The sequence below is a fragment of the Xyrauchen texanus genome, chromosome 40 (genome assembly GCF_025860055.1).
Source record: "Xyrauchen texanus isolate HMW12.3.18 chromosome 40, RBS_HiC_50CHRs, whole genome shotgun sequence".
Classification (NCBI taxonomy): domain Eukaryota; kingdom Metazoa; phylum Chordata; class Actinopteri; order Cypriniformes; family Catostomidae; genus Xyrauchen; species Xyrauchen texanus.
Window position 1 is genome coordinate 20,100,193 of NC_068315.1, and position 12,944 is coordinate 20,113,136.

The 12,944-nt window shown below is 38.7% G+C and overlaps 2 protein-coding genes across 5 annotated transcripts in view; one reads left to right on the forward strand and one right to left on the reverse strand.

Moving 5' to 3' along the window:
• arhgap17a (Rho GTPase activating protein 17a) overlaps positions 1-2,503 on the forward strand; it is a 43,846-nt gene extending 41,343 nt beyond the window's left edge. For both annotated transcript variants that reach the window (XM_052112397.1, XM_052112398.1), the window contains one exon: positions 700-2,503. In XM_052112397.1, coding sequence (XP_051968357.1) covers positions 700-815 — 116 coding nt within the window. In that variant the 3' untranslated portion in view covers positions 816-2,503. The remainder of the gene's footprint in view (positions 1-699) is intronic.
• Positions 2,504-2,965: 462 nt separating this feature from the next.
• The window catches only part of LOC127633127 (delphilin-like), a 31,497-nt gene continuing 21,518 nt past the window's right edge, over positions 2,966-12,944 (reverse strand). For 2 of the 3 annotated variants that reach the window (XM_052112007.1, XM_052112009.1), the window contains 11 exons: positions 11,698-12,014; positions 9,927-10,700; positions 9,736-9,823; positions 7,818-7,907; positions 7,419-7,615; positions 7,154-7,309; positions 5,334-5,420; positions 5,059-5,188; positions 4,835-4,953; positions 4,379-4,543; positions 2,966-4,270 (listed from right to left, as the gene is read on the reverse strand). In XM_052112007.1, coding sequence (XP_051967967.1) covers positions 4,199-4,270; positions 4,379-4,543; positions 4,835-4,953; positions 5,059-5,188; positions 5,334-5,420; positions 7,154-7,309; positions 7,419-7,615; positions 7,818-7,907; positions 9,736-9,823; positions 9,927-10,700; positions 11,698-12,014 — 2,195 coding nt within the window. In that variant the 3' untranslated portion in view covers positions 2,966-4,198. The remainder of the gene's footprint in view (positions 4,271-4,378; positions 4,544-4,834; positions 4,954-5,058; positions 5,189-5,333; positions 5,421-7,153; positions 7,310-7,418; positions 7,616-7,817; positions 7,908-9,735; positions 9,824-9,926; positions 10,701-11,697; positions 12,015-12,944) is intronic. The other variant, XM_052112008.1, reaches the window with a different exon arrangement.

Genomic DNA, 12,944 nt, shown 5'->3' on the forward strand with positions numbered 1-12,944 from the left:
TGTTTGCATTTCTGTGACAGCTGATGGGCGTACTCCCCCTAACAAGTGAAAGAACAAGCATGAAATATAGACCTTATTTTGAATTTGTAGAGGGGACAGAACAATAGCTTTTTTTACAGGGTAACTTTAAAGTAATTTGTCATTTGATTACTTTTTCAATTAAGTAATTAATGAAATCAGTAATCTGATAACAATTTTAGAGAAGTAATTAGTCATTTGTAATGAATCACAAAGGAATACTGTGATTTAATTTATAAACAATATAATCTGATAATTAAGTATTAGCTACTGTCCTTGTTGGTAGCTTGTGATGTCATAAGCACTGTCAGCAAAGGTTGAAAATGCTTTTACATTCTTTGATACTAATGAAGTGGATGCAGTCACTGCTTTTACATGAAGAATGATATGATGAACAAATAATCCAATAGACCTGTTGTTGTATTTTTGTATAATTTTTATGTTTAATAAAGATATGATTTCAGAAATTATTACAATCTTAAAAAAGCCAACGCAGACACCCCAGTCAGCCTCTAAAAAACAACGGACAAACATTTTAGATTTAGAGACAACTTCACCGTTTGACACTGAGCTGACGTGAGAGTATTTTGGCACGTTAGCATGACGTTACAGTAAGGTGGAACTTGCTTATTTCGCTCAATAAACCTGTTTTATATTCTTTTCTCAATTACTTGCTTACAGATTCGGGGATGACATTCAAAGGGCTTAGTCGAGCCCTTGTTCCTGACATCGCTGTTGAGAAGCCCGTTGCCTTTCTTAAGGAGACAGACCTTGACACAGAGAGCACCATCCTGTAAACATGACCTTGAACACGACACCCATTCCCTTAACCAAAGTTTGCTGAAGGGCTGCTCTTCTCACCATTACCAAAGTGTTTATTATCTTGGCTGTACATCTCTAATACTCTATGCTTCAGCCAATCAACTCTTCCAGTGGCACCAGGGAAACCGCTGCCCCAACATGTTGCACATTAATTTAAACCTGCCTTTTTATTGTGATGGCAGCGAAAAGTGACCTGTATTGCACAAGGAGCTGAAATGTAAGGGACTGGTTTGTATGGTGATGGGGTGAATTTGGTGAACAAGGAAATAAATGGATTGTAATGAGGTGCTTGTAGGTGAGTCTTAAGTGACCTTTGCTAAACAGAGCTAATACTCAAATTAAGCTGTGGAAAACACTAAGTAAAAAGCAAAAACTGTGGCTTTATGTGTAGTTTGTGACTGCAGGTCTCCAGTCAGCTAATACAGTTCACATAATATGTGGAAACACAAATGTGTAGTTTCCATCAGTGCATTCCTTTGTTGTGAATGTGTGTGTGTTTTGTTTTGTTTAGTTTTTTCTAGCCTTTTCCAGTTTGGATATTAGTTACATGCAATATTTGGTTTAAGGTATAAAAATGCTGATGAGTTTTTTTGCCTTTCACAGGTGATGTTGTCATCATTTGGGGGCATTAATATGACTGGACCTAAAAAATGAGGTAGAGCACTCAGTGTTAAATTGTGTAAAATTAATCCTGATTGCTGCATATACGAAAGAAGCAATTTCCTATTGGTTATCAAATTTCAGAAATGACAAATGAAGTAGGCTATTCACCTGTGAGTTTATGTGATGGAAAAGGTCAAAACGTGCTTTATTGATATTCTGGTATGGAAACCTTGTTATGTTATACCTTTTATTTACCAGACCTTAAGAAGATAGCTTTGTATTTCCCTATTTTTACCATGGACCGAATTGACTGAGAATGGCATGGTACCAAAGTGGGGGAAAATGTGCCAGCTGGAGATTCTTCTAACTGTACATTAGCTCAGATCAGACAGAATTGCTTACATTTTTCTCCTTCCTTATCTCATATTCTATTATCTGTCCATCACAATTATCAAAATAACCAAAAAGTGTTGAGGTTGTGATTGACCCATTTTGATACCCTGACCCTAAGATAAAATGGATTTCTGATCACAAGAATCAACCTCAGTAGCTGCCACAAGCACCGAGTGCATGAGTGCACATACCACTGATTATCATTGGCCCGTCAGCCATCATAAAATATATAAGGAATTAATGTTCACTGCTAATCAACCCTATCAGCATTCACCAGATTACTGTTGTAACCAATGTGATCAGCTTGTTAATTCATTACATGACGCCACTGCTTCAGCAACAAATTTTTTCCCCAAAGGCAGAAAAATTGGTTTGCCATGTTCACATGATGAGAAAAATGTACACAATCATGCCCTCTGGTCCTTGGAGTATTTTTCCTTTAGTAAATTTCCCTTGTCTTTACCATGCTGCCTTACCCAAGTGCACTACAATAACTATTTTGCAAAGGTTTGGAAAATACACTTATTTTCGACTTCACACTTATGAAACTGTAAATGTTGATGGTGCATTTGAAGTTCAGAGGCTTCACGTCAGAAGACATATTCCTCTTTAATTACTTTGGGAAAAAATGCATAATATTACTGCTTCAAAGAGAATAAAAAAGTGAAAAGAATTTGTTTCAGCATTTTATTTTGTGGTTGTTGACGACTCAGTTTCACAAAATAAAACCTGAGAGTTTGAACATATTTTTAAGTAGGTAATGTAGGGTGCTATTTTAGTATGATGGCAGGTATAAAAATATTAATAGAACCTTGTTTTTTTTAAGCACTTATTGTGTTGCCTATAACAAGGTTATTATGGTCATGTTCATATGGGATTTACAGAACGTGGAGTGCCACTTGATGTATATTAGTCTATAAGTCACTGCAGGTTGGCATATACACCTTTAATTCAAGTTGAAAAATTTAGTTAAATTGAACAATACATTGATGAATTTTATATAATTTTTAAATACAACTTTTAGATAAAAATTTTAAAATAGTGCCATTTTCTATATATTCACCTATATATTCACTGTATGTGAATCCAATTATAGTACAAAATAATTACACAAACATGAATGTCCGCAAAAGCTTATTTATTCAGGCAAAACATTTTTATATCTAATTAAAATGCAGCAATATGTGGCCTTTGAATCTGAAGCCAATACAGAACTGCTCAGGAAAACACTAGGCTATAGTCACGCCAACAATTTGTACACAAACAATCAATTTGGTAAAACTGCAGTTCAATATATAACGAATAGATACATAAACGATCAAAACAATCGGCTAATACATTATAGAAATAGACACTCTGCTACATTCGAATGCAAATAGTCTTTGATTTCCAAAAATTATGGAGGTCCTGACGAGGAAGAAAATACACATATTGTTTTGACACAATGACAGGCAATAAGGAAGGTCATGCATTTCTTAAGAACAGAAGACTTCAGGAAGAAATGCATCGAGTAAACTTAAACAATAGTACCAAAAGAAGACAGACACGCTACATAATCATTTGAAAAAGAACATGGATGGTATGTTTACCTTTCTGAAATGTAATAAAGGTGACACTTTAGCCTTGTCTTTTAACTAAGAACCTTCATAGCAAGAGAAATCATATACATACATGTAAACCAATTTCATGATGTAAATCTACCGCAGGTTGTCATGCGGGATGTAACCACTGACCAGCTTTAACACTACTCTTGCCGTACATAACAAATGATCAGAGTTCTGGGAAAGGAAAAATTGCTTTATCTTCACTTATGTTCTAAAGCACACAGGGCAGTTATAGGTGTATCGCAATGGTGTAGAACACTAATACTGTGCAGGATTTGAAACTTGTTTACGTTTTTGTGTGTTAAAATACATTTGGCATTATGATGAGCAAGTTAAACGCCTTTGTTGTCTGGTGTGCAGTTATTAAGTTCTTCTGGCCAGTGTTTTACCAATGAAGGACAACATATCCCTGAATCATCTGATCTATTGTCCACTTGTGAACCATAATACCAAAATATACCATCAAAAATACCATCATCCAAAAGAAACAATGCCTTATTGTTCCTGTTACATTCTCTAGCTGCTGGAAATCTCAAAACTAAAATGTATAATAATTAAGCTATATTAATATACTTTCCATATCTGTATAAATTATATATATTATTATTATTATTATTAATAATAATTCTAAAGCGTTTTTAATTAATATAATTCAGCCAAAGTAAGGTTCATCTCCTTCCTTGCTATCAAGTTCTCTGTGATTTTGTTGGCACATGGGCATCCTTAGTTAGGGAGAGCACATAATGTTAAACCTGGATTCACCATACCAGCGGTGAGGATATTCGGGGGCTTCTAGGGTTTTCTGTCCCCTGTATCTCACCCAGTGCTCTCTATGAAACAAAAACACAACAAACTCTAACTTCAAATAACTTTGCTTTCATTTACTCAGTGACAAAACTCTTATTTATCCTGATTTATAATGTATTAAAGAAACCTACCTCAAATTTGGAGATAAACTCCGCAAAGATACCAAAGAAGGTTTCAGTGGTGGTGGCCTTACTGTCTTCTCCAAAGAAGGAGGCCACCTTATTAAACTCATCCATAGCTCTTTGCTGCAAGGAGTCCAGTGATTGCACAGCTGGATGACAGTTTTCCAGGAAGCTCTAGTAATATTAGGGTCAAGGCCAATACACAGTGACTGATTAGACATTATAAGTAGTGGAACTATAAGAGGATTTTGTAAGAGGATACATTACAAAATGTATTTGTTGCAACAACAAAAAAACATTACACTGCTGTGAATGATGTGAAAACATATACAAGGTGTTTTAGAAAATTATTGAACTCAAGAAAAAAACAATATTGTCAAGAAAAAGACAGAAAATCTGTAATGTTGTCTAATCATTCAAATTCTGTGCCTTTACAGTAAATCATATCTGTTTGTTGGTGGATACACTCATAAGTGTTGCAAAGCGATCCTCTGCAGTAGCTGGGATCTTTGAACAGGCAGTTCTTATGTCCTGGATTGTAGAGTGAAGGTCACTGAGGTCAGCAGTAATGGTCTTCTGATTGACTGCAACAGTGAAAATGTCATATGTCATCAGTAAATTTAATTGACACCAATCATGATTGTTAGAAATATTCAAACATCTAATGAATATCTGCACTGAAAACGCACCTTTGGCTGCTAGTGACACTGTTCTGAGGTCCCTGGCGAAGCCGATGTGTTCTGGGAAGTGTTGGCATAATGATTTGGCAAGAATATGGAGGAAGGTGGACTTTCCATCAACTGTTTTTGTTGTGTTTAGCTGGGGAGGGGATGTATATTTTAATTAATATGCCAGCACTTATTATAATTAGGGGAAATTTATTTAAAATGAACAATAATTAAGGTATTGCAATTCTTTAAGAAATGTTACAAATTTTGTCTGCAATTGTTGTAAGCATAAATACCTCTGTGAGAAAATTGATTTTGAACCCTGTTGTTTTATTTGTCTTGGGTTGACCATTATTAAGATAATTTCCCATTGCTAAAACAAACTGAAAACAGTAAAAATTGTTAAACAATATTTAAATGAAGACACGCGTCATTACAATTGAAAAGAAAAATGAGTATCTCTGCATAGGATTTAGAATCAATAAAAGATATAAAATTCCCAAAATGACGATCATTTCCCACATATAAATCTGATATACTGTGTGACCATACAGAAACATAACATTTTAGTTAATGTATTAAAATAATAAGACATTTTATTTGTATAGCACATTTCATACTTAAGCGCAGCACAAAGTGTTTCACATACACCGGTGGCCAAATGTTTGGAATAATGTACAGATTTTGCTGGTACTTTAATTCACCAAAGTGGCATTATACTGATCACAAAGTATGGTCAGGACATTACTGATGTAAAAAACAGCACTATCACTATTTGAAAAAAGTCCTTGAGTATTCATGCTAAATCTGTAATTTGGTTCTATAAAAATCACTTACCATTATATCAAACACAGTTGAAAGCTATTTGGTTTGTTAAATGAAGCTTAACATTGTCTTTGTGTTTGTTTTTGAGTTGCCACAGTATGAAATAAACTGGCATGTCTTAAGATCAATATTAGTTCAAAAATACAAAAAAGAAACAGCTTTCTCTAGAAACTCATCAGTCAATCAATGTTTTGAGGAATGAAGGATATACAATGCTTGAAATTGAAGGAAGATTTCATCAAAGCTGTACACTTCAGTCTTCAAAGACAAAGGACAACTGGCTCTAACATGGACAGAATGAGATGTGGAAGGCCCAGATGTAAAACTAAACAAGATAATAAATACATCAGAGTCTCTAGTTTGAGAAATAGATGCTGCACATGTCCTCAGCTGACGGCTTCATTGAATTCTACCCGCTCAACACCAGTTTCATGTACAACAGTAAAGAGAAGACTCAGGTGTGCAGGCCTTATGGGAAGAATTGCAGAGAAAAAGCCACTTTTGAAACAGAAAAAGAAAAGATTCAAGTGGGCAAAGGAACACTGACATTGGACAATAGATAATTGGAAAAGAGTGTTATGGATCTTAACCCCATAGCGCTTTTGTGGGATCAGCTAGACTGTAAGGTGTGTGCGAAGTGCCCGACAAGACAGTCACATCTATGGCAAGTGCTACAGGAAGTGTGGGGTGAAAATGTCACCAGAGTATCTGGACAAACTGACAGCTAGAATGCAAAGGATCTGCAAAGCTGTCATTGATGTACATGGAGAATGTTTTTGATGAGAACTCTTTGAAGTAGTTTAAGAAGTTCTGAAAAAATTTTTTAATTGTAATTGTAATTTTTCATATTATTAATGCACATTGTGATTGTATTATTAATACATTGTGATCAGTTGAATGACACTTTGGTGAATAAAAGTTTAATTTCATTCCATAAGAGCAAAATCTGTACATTATTCAAAATGTTTGTCTGCCAGTGTATCACATACTGAGTACAAATATATAAAAGAATTTAAACTAAATAAATGAATGAAATTAAATAAAACATAAATGTGGATATGTTTGTGCCATTTTCCAAAGTAGATGTGCAAACATGGGGAGAACATGTATTTTTCTTTTCTAGTTTATAATTTTTTTTAATCTAAAATCTACTGCCTGTGACATATTTTTATATCATAATGTAAATGTATTTTACTTGCATTCCCATATATCATATGTCTATATCATATGTCTGTATGGGCTGATTAATCATAAATTACATATTTGCTAAATTATACCATAAGTGTTTTACCTCCAGGATCTTGGCCAACCTCTTGCTGTTTTTGAGCTCTAATGAGGCTTTGTAGATGCAGTCATAAGCAGCTCTCATTTCTTCTGTCTTCTCCTGCAGAGTGGTCTTAAAAAGAAGACTTTTCAGCCTGGTTTTATACTCTGGAATAAGCAGCATCTGTAGAGCAAACCATAAGAATCTATAAATATTTACAAATAAACAATATTTCACATAAATCACCACAGAAGTATTAGTCTCCTTTGTAAGACTTTGTCAAACTGTTCACCTGTAGGACAAACTGGTCAGGCTCACTGAGCTTGGCTGGGTCCTGGTCGTAATGCTGGAACTGTTTGACCTCCTCGTCATTGGGAGCGTACAGCAACAGTTGTTTAATGTGTGATGGCTCCAGACGCTCAGTGCTCATAGTCATGAGGGTTTCATGTAGTTCGTTCGGGGACAGCTTCAGATGCGCTATGAGGATAGCTGAACAGGGCAACCAGACATGGTAAAGATTCTCTAAAGATTTAAAAATCTCATTGGAATATGTCTGCAAATACCTACAGCACCTATTTAAACAACTTCTACACAGCTACGCCACATTAGTCAACAGTTTATTTTTAAAACTGTGACCACCCAGAGTACAATCTAGATGGTTCCTCTTGAGCGCAACCCTAGTCATACTCACAAGTGTTGTAGGCCTTTTTATGAGAGAGAATCTCAACCACGTCTTTCTTTTTAAAGTTCTCAGGCAGGAAGGTGGGCTCTGGAAGAGAGACTGACACATTTAATAACAGTGTAAGGATGAGCTCTGCTGGTACCAGTAGTGGAGACAATATATGAGAACGAATAAAGGCAGTGAGAAGCCAATAACTGGATGGGAATGATGAGATCTGAGACAGACAAAGGTCTCCATGAAAGATGAGCTGAAAAAGTAAAAAAATAGACAAGGTAATTCAGTAGTACATTTTCACCATCAAAATGACAGGCTACAACAAGGGTGCAACAATATGGAATAAGACAGTAATATTTATGCACAGAGGCCCCAATAAGAATTTGGAGACAGCCACACTTAAAAATGTCTTTGCAATATACAACAAAATTTCACTTTTCAAGCAAAAGTTTGTTAGGTTTTAAATGATCAAACAATAGATATATGAATCAATATCAAGATAAAAAGTATTTGAACACTTTCCGGTCGATTGTAGTAACACAAGGGGTCTTTCTTGAGAGCCTCGCGTATAGTACCTCTTGATTTGAGAAAAGGCCAATGAGAAATTGGCAGACAGAATTTGCATGTCCTGCCCCCGGACATACGGGTATAAAGGGAAGTGGACGTGCGTCTGTAAGTCAGATATTTTCTTCAGAGCCGAGTGGTTGTGCAGCAGCAAGATAAGTTTCACTACTGCTCCACTCACCTCTATCAGAGCATTGCTGTTGAATCTACAGCGTGTTTCCAGCGGCTTTCTCCTTCTCTGCACGCTGTGCAGTCCATGCCCCTGGGCGCTGCGATAGCACTTCTATAAAGAGCCTATACCCTCTAAAAGAGAGTATTTTCATTCTTAAAAGAGTAATACACAGCAGGCGTTGAACGTCCTTTTCAGGACGCGTCTATATAAAGATGCCCATCCGCCTCTGTGTAGCGGAAGCGGTCGATATCTCTCCAAATCTGACGGTCATAGATGCTGCCTCGTATGTCTGGGTCACGATCACACCGTGTTTGTGGATGGTACATGTACTCACTGCGAGAATATGACCATGGCATTGTTGCGGTCGTGGCTTTCATTCCTCAAATTGAATGCCACTCCAGCCGCCCCCACGTAACTCTTTCTTCCCAAGGGATTGAGGATGACCCGGTTGGCGATGGAGGCGATTTGGGGATGGCAGCGGGCTCGGTTTCGCCGGGTACATCCCCACGAACCACCCGCCCCCAGCACGCTCGCTCGCTTCCGTCCGGGTTCGAGGTGAGGGCGGCTCACCTCACTGCCAGTCCGCGTTCCCCCTCGAGCCCCCTGAGTTGGATGATGATGTTGCCGCTGCATCGGAGAGCATCCAGGCGTCTGACGCAGAAGACACGACTGGGCTGCCACCTTCGGGTCAGCCCGCCCAGTCTGACGCTGATGCGCAGATGACCAGCATGCTTTCCCGGGCTGCCGTGAGCAAAGGGTTGGACTGGAACCCTCCGTCCTCCCCACAGCCTTCAAGGTTTGATGATTGGTCGCTCTCAGCCAAATGTGTAACCCAAGTAAGTAATTACCTTAATTGAAAGTCAGTAACTGTAATCTGATTACAAGAAATTGAAATTTTATGTTTTGCACTACTTTTTAACAAAAAAAAAGGTCATTCGATTACAATTAGATTATTATGAACTAATTACTTCATAATCAGATTAAACCATCACTGGTAAATTAAGTGTCCAAAGGTGTCCAAATACTGTTTGGGGCCACTATATACGTAGACAATCCTTTAAAGACATGATATGATGTTAAATGTCTCAATATTGAAAGGGATGGTGATACATGCAGTATACAGTACATGTATTATCTATTGGATGTGTACATACAGTACATATTGGACTAGACTGGCTAGAATAAAAAAGATCTTACTGGAATTCCTCTGTGTGCCAAAGTACAGATCCAGATCCAGGAACTTCACCATGTCACTCAGTTTATGATAATCAGGATCATCTCCAAGCTAAAAAACAGACATCTGCACTCAGTATTTGATCACATGTTCTCTGCTTACACATGAACATGCTTCTGGTTAGCACTGTGGTTGCTATGCATCACTAACTAACCTGTCCCCAGATAGTTCCCTCTGAGTTCTCCACCTGCTCCCAGCGCAGTCTTTTCACACTCATTTGGTTGTTGTCAGATGCTTTCGGGCTTGATTTTGGCAAAGGTGGAGGATCACAAGGTGGGGGTAGAGGAGGTGGGGGCGGTGGGGGTACCTTGCTTGACAGTGTACCCTCGATGGTTAGCTGTGAAGTTTGGGAATGGAGGCTCTGTTGTTTGGACAGACTCGGGGAGGTCCTGGCAGCAGAAGTCTGCTGGGTTTGGTAGATGGACTGGGTGTGATGGCGTAGGTGGGTGTGCTGTGTTGCTACATGTGAGGGCTGAGGAGAATTGTGCGGGGATGACTGCAGGATGGGGTGAGCCTTTGGTTGGTGAAATTGGTGAACCTGCTGAGCGCTGTGCTGGGGAGAGGAGCGTCGAGGGTGGGTGTGCTGGGTTTTGAGTTCCTCACTGGTGGGCAGCACCTTGTACAGGGAGGGGCGGTTAGTAAGGAAGGGGCGGGGTGGCGGTGGAGGTGGTGCTAAAATGGGGTGGTGCTGGAAGGCTGGGGGAGGCTGGGGCAGGTGCTCAGGTGTGAGGGGAATGGGTGAGGGAGGGTCAATGAACTGGAGAGGAGGTGGTGGGGGTGGAGGGCTCTGTGGAGGAGGCGGGATGTGGTCAGAGCCAGAGGAGTAGGTGACGGAGGTGGAGTCATCGCTGCTGCTATGGTCTTCACTGCTGGCACTGCTCAACTCATGAGGGAGCATGTTCACTTCCTGCTCATCCTGGAAACTCATCTGGCAATATCACAAAGATATTGAGGATGCAAACCAAAACGTTACAGTTATGTATAGTGGGGTTCAAAAGACTGAGAATACTAATATTTTTCATTAGTTCCTCATTTGTAAGTCGCTTTAGATAAAAGTGGCTGCTAAATGACAATGTAATTTTTTTTTAACTTCCAAGGAGTTAATATGGTCAATGACACAAATCTGCTTACAATTGATTAGTGACCCAAAATATCTTTCAACCAGATTTTCAATGTGGACTTTTGGACCCTTCTCTATATGCTACTGTTTATCTCCTTGATCTTGGCACATTTCTTTAATCTAAAGGCCTTTCTAAATCAGAATTTTTGGCATTTTTAATTACTTTAGGTATTTTAAGCTTTTTGTGAGAATGAAGAGATTTTTGCATCTGATTCATTGTGAAAAGTGTTCATGTGAATCATTTATTGAGAAGTTTTTAGACTTTTATGTCATTTAATCACATCAGACTTGGATGTGCAATGGATCTGCGTCCAAAATCACTTAGTTTAAGAGTATGTACTGCATATTGATGACGTACTTCTTGGCCATAAATAAACTGTTCTTTAGGTACTGTATGCGAGTAGTATGAATACATTCCTGGACATGCTTCATTGTGGCCATTGTCCTATGACCCAAAATATGATGTTGTAAGAACAACAGCAAAAATTATTTACTTTTGTTTAACAAGTTAAATTTAATCAGACGTTACAACTTTCTTGGTATCTATAGCAGTTAAAATGAGCCGCAGACTCTTGATTTTTATTTTGAATGAATTATTTTGAATATAATGTCTCCTCAGCTCCCGTGGAATTATGGGATAATACAGTGTCCAGTGGATGCACACTTCAAAATCTCTCAGGAAATAGTAGGTCATCTAGGTATTTTTCACTACTGTTTTATGAAGACTGAGTATTCGGACACCCTACTCATTTGACATATGCTTGACACCCTACTCATTTGACATATGTCACTCTCTGACACTAACCTCCTCATAGTCATTCTCTCCTCCTTTAATGTCATCCATGATATTAACATGGTGGCCCAACTGCTCACTCAGAGCATCCAGGAACTTGTCTGTGTCTCGGCTGCGAGGTGGCCGTGAGAATGTAAAGAGTTTCCTCTGGTATGGCAGAGGGCTGGGGGGCTCATCAGAAGGCAGTGGGGATAGAGGGGGGCTGTCCAAACTAACATAGGGATTTGAGTCGACACTGCCTGGAGAATGAACAGTCTGCTGGTAAGTCTCAAACTGAGGGCAAGGAAAAGATTCAGTCCATGACAGAGATAGGCCCGACTTACGGTTCCCTGAAAAAAAAAGGAAACCGTCATGAAGAAAATATACAGTATAGTATATAGGAATATTAGGAGAGATTGAGACAGACCGATGTTTGGTTCGACAAATATTTTTTAAATTTTTTCCCTTTTCCACTCCTTTTTTTGTTATCGGTTCTTTAATGACGGGTGAATCAGCTGATCAGTGGGAGAATGAGATAAATGTGTCTCCGCTCGCCCTTTCCCTCTCCACACTCTTCCCCTCGTCTCTCCCCCAGGTTCACAGAAACCAGGGTGGTGCACCAGCTGACAGAACAGCCAGAAGGACAGCGTCTCCCCTCCAGAGATGGGGGTGTGCCAGCCTGAATCGGGCGGGGAGGAGTGTGACGAGGAGGAGGAGGGCGTGGCCAGGCCGTGATGATGCACCAGCTGATCAGTGGGAGAGCGAGAAAAAGGGGAGCCGGAAGCGCCAGTTTGAAAGAGAGAGAGAGTGTTTTTATGTTGAGTTAAGCTTTATGTTTACTGTTCAGCCAGTTCCCGCCTCCTCCTTGCCCGTCCTTTATCTGTAACTGTCTTGTTAAGCAGTGCGTTCACTTTCAGAGGTTGGTGATGAATTGTTTAGTTATTATTATGTCTCAAGACAAAAAATAATTATAAAAAATCAGTTATGCATATCGGTCATAAAAACTATTTTGGTTCATCTCAACTTAGTGATTTTACTATATGTTCAAAATGTTTCCAAATAATCAAGACATGCAACAGGAATAAGAACTAAAACATGCTAATAGATTAAATATTAAATGATATCTGCATAAGCAAGCACATTTAGTGTCAAAAGGTTTTACACAGCCATTATCATGATTTCTGTTTGGCTTGCAATGAAATGAAATCATAATCATGGCTGCACGTTTCAGATTCTTTTTTCACCAGGTGACAATTGTGAAAGTAAAAGTAAACTCAGAA